Source organism: Sturnira hondurensis, unplaced genomic scaffold (assembly GCF_014824575.4).
Source record: "Sturnira hondurensis isolate 20B ecotype Veracruz unplaced genomic scaffold, ASM1482457v3 Scaffold0013931, whole genome shotgun sequence".
Taxonomy (NCBI): domain Eukaryota; kingdom Metazoa; phylum Chordata; class Mammalia; order Chiroptera; family Phyllostomidae; genus Sturnira; species Sturnira hondurensis.
Window position 1 is genome coordinate 3,997,739 of NW_028086562.1, and position 6,000 is coordinate 4,003,738.

The 6,000-nt window shown below is 66.5% G+C and overlaps 1 protein-coding gene across 3 annotated transcripts in view; it reads left to right on the top strand.

Annotated features, from left to right (window-relative positions):
* MORN1 (MORN repeat containing 1) overlaps positions 1 to 5,246 on the top strand; it is a 29,638-nt gene extending 24,392 nt beyond the window's left edge. For 2 of the 3 annotated variants that reach the window (XM_037062153.1, XM_037062151.1), the window contains exons 13-14: positions 2,616 to 2,662; positions 4,635 to 5,246. In XM_037062153.1, the coding sequence (XP_036918048.1) occupies positions 2,616 to 2,662; positions 4,635 to 4,783 (196 nt within the window). In that variant the 3' untranslated portion in view covers positions 4,784 to 5,246. The remainder of the gene's footprint in view (positions 1 to 2,615; positions 2,663 to 4,634) is intronic. The other variant, XM_037062152.1, reaches the window with a different exon arrangement.
* Positions 5,247 to 6,000: the final 754 nt, after the last annotated feature.

Below are 6,000 nucleotides of genomic sequence, written 5' to 3' on the forward strand. Positions count from 1 at the left end.
GACAGTCACCATGAGCCCTGCAGCCACCCAGCCTGCTACCTCCAGGCTGTGGCGAGGGAGGGCACCCGGGTGGGTTCAGGGTGCCCTGGGCAGAGACGGAGTTGGGAATCCCAGAACCAAGGTGGGTTAAGGTCGCAGGGGAGAGCCCCAGGGTCTGTGGAGAGCATGGACCAGCGCTCGGGTGTGCGTGTGCTTGCGTGTGCTTGCGTGTGCACACTTAAGGGAAGAACCGCCAGGCAGACCGAAGGCAGCCGTGTGCAGGGCTCACACGGGCTGCAGAAAGGGCTTCTTCCAGCAGTCAGGCTGGAAGCTTCCAGACTCAGTGGCCTGCCGGTAGCGCTCCCAGACGTGGCGGCCTCCGTCCGGGGCAATGCCTGCACCTCTGGAACCCACGGAGCAAAGCTGAACAGCAAGACCCAAGGGATCACACCGTTTCCAAGTAACAGCACCGAGACATGAGAAGACGGTCGTGCCCCCACGGGTGAAATCCACAGCGTCTGGCACCTGATCGCCAGTCGCCGGGCACAAAACACGTCGGGCAGTCGGACCGGCCACGAGAAACACCGATCCATCAAACCCGACATGGGGACAACGCAGCTGGAAGAACGAACTCATAGTGGTCCCACGGCGAGTGGAGCGGGAAGGAGTGGAAGGAGTCGGGGGGGGCACGGGGGTGGTCGCCCCGGGCAGCACTCGAGGGAGGGCCAGCGGCAGAGCAGACACGCCGGAAGGGCATGGGGGCTGGGGAACAGAACCGCGGGGACAGCACTGACGGTTGGGGGACAGCGTCCCGGTCTGTGGGACGACTTCCGGCCGCCAGACCCACCGGAAACGGGAGGCTCCCAAGTGGAGGGGGGAGGAGACGAAGTGTTCAAAGCATTTTCGGTTTCGATGAAAACCCTAACCCACAGACCCCAGGCACGTGAACTGGAGGAGCGCAGGCCCAGGTGGGCAAGGGGAGATCGCAGAGGCGGAAACGCAGGGCGGAGGGGCCGGCCCCAGCCCGCATCTCTGGGTCTCAGCCAGAGGCCCCGCTGCCTCCGACTCCCGGAGGCCGGGCCGCTGTACCCAGCCAGTGCCCGATCGGCGCTTCTGGGGTCATGCTGCCGCCCAGGGCTCCGACAGGCCCTGGGCGCAGTCTCTGGGGGACACGTCTGAGATCTCTAGGGGTGCCAGGTCCAACCCGTGGGTTTGCGGGCACGCCAGCCAGCCGGTGCCTCTGGCGGCTCCCACGCAGGGTCCCCAGCCTCCCGCCAGCTCGGCCAGGCCTGCTCACAGCCCTGGGGTTCTGCAGAAGGGCCCCGGCTCCTTATGCCCCTTTACTTCTCTTGAAGCCGGCAGCCCAGCCGATACAGTTTATTCTTAGCACCAGGTTATTTCTCTGCCTCCCTCCTCCCCGTACTTCAGAGACCTTGACGTGGCTCTGGGGGCCAGCCAAGGCCCGTCCCCCCGACTCAAAATGAAGTCATTTTAAAACCTTTTGTCTTTAAATTTTTATCACCCAAGCCAGGCATGTGGTATTTACTTGTCGAAGGGCCAGAACCTGTCGGGTCTCCGAGCCCCAGCCAGGGAGCGCCACACTCCCACCCTCTGGTCACAGGGAACACTCTGCCGGGTGGGGGCGGCTGGGGGTCTTCCTGCCCCCCCAGTCCCTTTGGTTGGATCATTCAGGGCACAGCCCGGCCGGTCGACCCTGGGGCCTCTGAGCCGCCCGGAGCTGGAGGACTCGGCATCCAGGCCACACAGCGCCTCTCCCCTAAGGACGCAAGTAGAAGGCTGACAGTTTGACTCCGGAGCTTGGCAGGGGCACTGGATCGGGTGCCCTGCCCGGGGCACAGCCAGGTCCTCCAGGACATGTGACCCTGCCCTTCCCTGGGGTAGGCGGGTGGGTCTATCACCCACTGTGGAGTGGGACCCGAGTGGCTGGTGGGCCCCCTGAGGGCCAGAAATGCTAAGAAATGCTGAGATAGATCATCCCCTCCTCCCCCACCCATCCAAAAGCCCGGACAGTGCTGGCCAGAAGGGCAGGTCCCCGTCCCTCGGACACAGGGCCTGGCCCCGGGGACCCCACCTGCCTGGTCTTGGTCCTCACCTGCTGCTGCCTCCTCTCTCTCGCTCTGCGAGGTGAAAACACCCTTTGGCTGTTAGGAGGCGATGCGGTGCCCTGTGGCCCCAGCCCCTCACTGAGCCCCAGGCTCCAGCTGCCTGTCACTTCTTACTAGGTTGACAGTGTCCCTCCTGGCGGGCTCCGGGCCTCAGCTGTTCTCCGAGCGGCCTTGCTGCTGGCCAGGCCAGGCTCCTGGACGCGCCCCTGCCAAGGCAGTGGTGGGTGGCGGTCAGCTGTGGTCAGTCTCCATTTGGTCTGGGCAGGGAGACGCCGGGGCTGGAGACAGAGCTGGGTCACCGCTTGTGACCTTCTCCGCTAGGTGCAGGCCGAGTGGCGGTGGGGGTGGCACATACTGCCTCCCAATGCTGAGGAGGGGCCTCCAAGGTCAGGACAGTCACGCCCATGCCCTCTGGCATGGCTCCTTGTTGGGGGGTGGCTCGGGGGGGGGGACCAAACACTTGGCTCCCTGGGAGGCACATTAGGGTCCATCCTTCTCTCCTCCCTGCAGGCCCGACGGGGCAACTGGGGCAGTGCCAGGGACGGCGGCCTTCCCAGGTAGGCGGGCAGTGGGAAGACACCACCAGGTGCACCTTCTCCAGGGGTCAGATCGGAATAGATCATCTCCATCACCTCTGGAGGGGTGCTGGCCCCCTCCCTCTGAGCGTGGCTGCAGGCGGGCCCGGATCAGGCAGGTGCCTGGCCGCCGGCCCCCACACAAGCTCTCCAGACGGCCTGGAGGCCAGCCCTCAGGGCCCTGGGCAGGGAGGGCCGTGGACTGTCCCAGGGCCCTCCCCGAGGCCTGGCCCCTGCTAAAGGCTGTGGGCACCAGGCAGGGCGTGCAGTGGAGGGTGCTGGCCAGCCCTGGGAGCCTCTCCGTCGCCTCAGCCCAGTGACCATCACTGCCTCCTGTCTCCACGGCATGCCCCCTTGCCGCTGGCAGCACAGCCCAAAAGGCCCCTGTGCGGGGCAGCGCCCGCCTGCCCTCTGGGCCAAGACGGCCTGTCCTCAAGCACAGCATGCCTGCTGACCGGCCCCCAGGGCAGAGACAATGGTCACCCCCCTCGGGACCCCCACGTGTGACTGAAGCGGAAGTAGTGTGGGTGGGTGGAGGGGTGGGCAGGGGGTCGCCTGGACTTCACGGGCCCCTGAAGAGAAGCAACTTCCAGGCTTTTAGGGGCAAAGCCCATGGGTAGCCTGACCCCTGAGGGGTGGGCTGGGCTCTGCGGGGACACTGGGGAAAAGGCCCGGGACAGGACCACGTGGCGGCCGGGGTCGGGCCTCGGGTGTTTCTGAGGCCACCAATGTGGCCCTCCACAGGCTCCTTCCCATCCGCCCGAGGGAGGCCTCAGGACGGGGTCATTCGAGGGCTGGGGCTGGTTCCGGGGCCACTGCCGTGGAGCCCCCGCAGCGGAGCCCCCGCAGCCCCCGCAGCGCCCTTGGCCGCGGGCGGGGCAGCCGAGTTCCCGGGAACACCTGGAGACCGGCTGCTTGGAGACGCGGGTGTTGCCCTGTGTGCCTGCTCCTCCGCGGCCAGGGAGGCCCCGGTGCCCCCGGCTGCGGAATGCGGCCCCTCCCAGGCGCCCGGCCCAGCCCCCAGCGGCAGTTTTCCGAAGGAGCTGACTCAAGCCAAGCCCCCCCCCCCCCGGCCCCCCCGCACCCCGCGGCAGGCCCCCTCCAGCGCTGCCCCAGGAACGCAGCGTGGCAGCTCCTTGGCCTGAGGGAGGGTCGCTGCCCGGCCTGTCTTCCAGACAGGGCGCTGGAACGTCCCCGGGGTGCAGCCGGCTCCCGCGCCCCGGTGCAGCTGCGGCCGCATTCCTGGTGTGAGCCCAGGCCAGCTCGCGAGCTTTTTCCACGCTCCGGTGCCAGCCCCAGCGGCTCGGGGGAGGGGGAGGGTGGTTTCCATGGCAACCTCACTTTCTGTTATTTCTTATTTTCTTTTTTACGGTTTCTCCCACTTCGAAGCTCTCCAGACAGTTTACAGACAGCAAAGAGGAAAAGTGCTTTTCCTCCCCAGCGGGGTCCCCAGCAGAGCAGCCCGCACAGCCCCCCACAGCCCCCCACAGCCCCCCACAGCCCCCCCCCCGCAGTACTGGGGCAGGCAGGGGCTTCATAATAGACAAGCAGGGCTTCCGCGTCTTAATTATTCAAAAAAAAAACATTTTAGAGGAAACGAATTTTTTTCTCCTAAAAGATGGGAAAGTCTTTTCAAAAGGGTCCCGGCACCCAGGCACACGGCCCCTCAATGAGAAGGGGGCTCTGCGCCTGCCCGCCCCCCCCAGCCTTGTCCGGCCCACCTCACCAGGCTGCCCCCCACCCCACTCCACCCCGACTCTGCCCCCCAGAGCCCGGGGCTGTAGCTAGGCCTGTGCCCTGAGGGCTCGCTGTGCCCCAAGCAGCTGGGGCAGAGACGGTAGCCAGGTTGGGGGGGCAGGGAGGGGCAGACCCGAGGGTTTCTCGTGGAGGGTGGGTGGCAGCCTCGCAGTCGGAGACCCCGGGGGCCAGTGTGAGAGAGTTCCCTCTCCTGCAGGAGAGTATGTCATCATGGTCCAAGATGTCACCGCTCCACCGTTCCTGGGCCACACGCTGCCCACTGCCTTCCAGCACCTTCGGGTCTCTGCGAAGGGGCCTGGTCAGCAGTCCCCCGTCCCTGGAGAAGGCCCCAAAGCCCAGAACTAGGAGGGCCACCAGCCACGAGGATGGCATTCCTGCAGGAGACCCCTCCTTTTTGGGAGGACAGAGGCTGCCTCTGCTTCCCTGGGCACTGCCCCTTCCGCCTCCCTCTGTAGTGGGTCAAATTGGGGGCTAACGAGCCCCACACCCACCCCAGGGCCACTGGCTTTAATAAAGTACTCAACGTTGACTGCTGAGTGGCATGGCCCCTCCCCACACCCTGGACACGTGCGGCTCCTTGGGGCATCCCAGGGCCGCCGTGGGGGTCACCAGTCACCCCCACGGACTGGCACGTGTGCTCCCCCAACTCCCCCCAGTCCCACGGTGAAGCCCTGCGTCTGTGCCCTTGGCCTCCTCCCCACGCCCCCTGCCCAGTGGGGATGCAGGGCCCTGTGAGTGGCTGGGGAGTCAGAACCCGCTCCCAGACGAGAGAGCAAGAGATGGAGGCGCTGAGCAGGCGACTGGTTTTCTGGGAACCGGCTGTCGTCTGCAGGAGCCACTTCTCCAGGTTTTGGGCCTCAGCTGCCGAAAATGCACTCGGGATGAGCAGGCGGGACTGCCCAGAGGGCCTGTGCCCTTGGCCTCCTCCCCACTCTCCCTGCCCTGAAAGCCCTGCCCCCCATCCTCTCAGCTGACCGCCTGCTCTGGCCTTCACAGAGCAACGGGAGTGGGGAGGGACGGCCCCGCACCGGCCCCCCAGGTCATTGGCACAGTCACCTCTGGCCTGAGTGCACGGTCCGTGCCTGTCTCCCCAACAACCCCCCACGTGGCTGCAGCGGCCACGGCTGCCGTGGTGCTCCCTCGCCTTCCCCAGCTGCCCCGCACTGGGGCCGGGCTTGGTCCCCACTTGCTCACCTACCTCCTGGTCCTTTCTGCAGCCTGGGCCCCTCCCCAGCTCCAGACCCGGACCGCAGGCTGTGAGACGCCCGGTCCAGCAACACGGGGTGGACTCCATGCAGCGTCAAAGGCACGTCAGACCACACACATCCCAAACGAAGTCCCCGTGGGTCCCGCAGACCAGCTCCAGCCCCGACAGTGGCACCGTCTGCCTTCTCTCCTGCTCTGTGGCCAGCAAGTCCGGCCCTGTCTTCCAAGCCCAGGCCCAGCCCGCCCCAGCCCAGCAGGTGCTGCCAGGCTGCACCCATGCCCGGCATCGCAAGGCCCCCAGAGCTGCAGCCCCGTCTCCTGGCACTGGTTCTCTCCGTCCAGCCACGCTGCTTCGG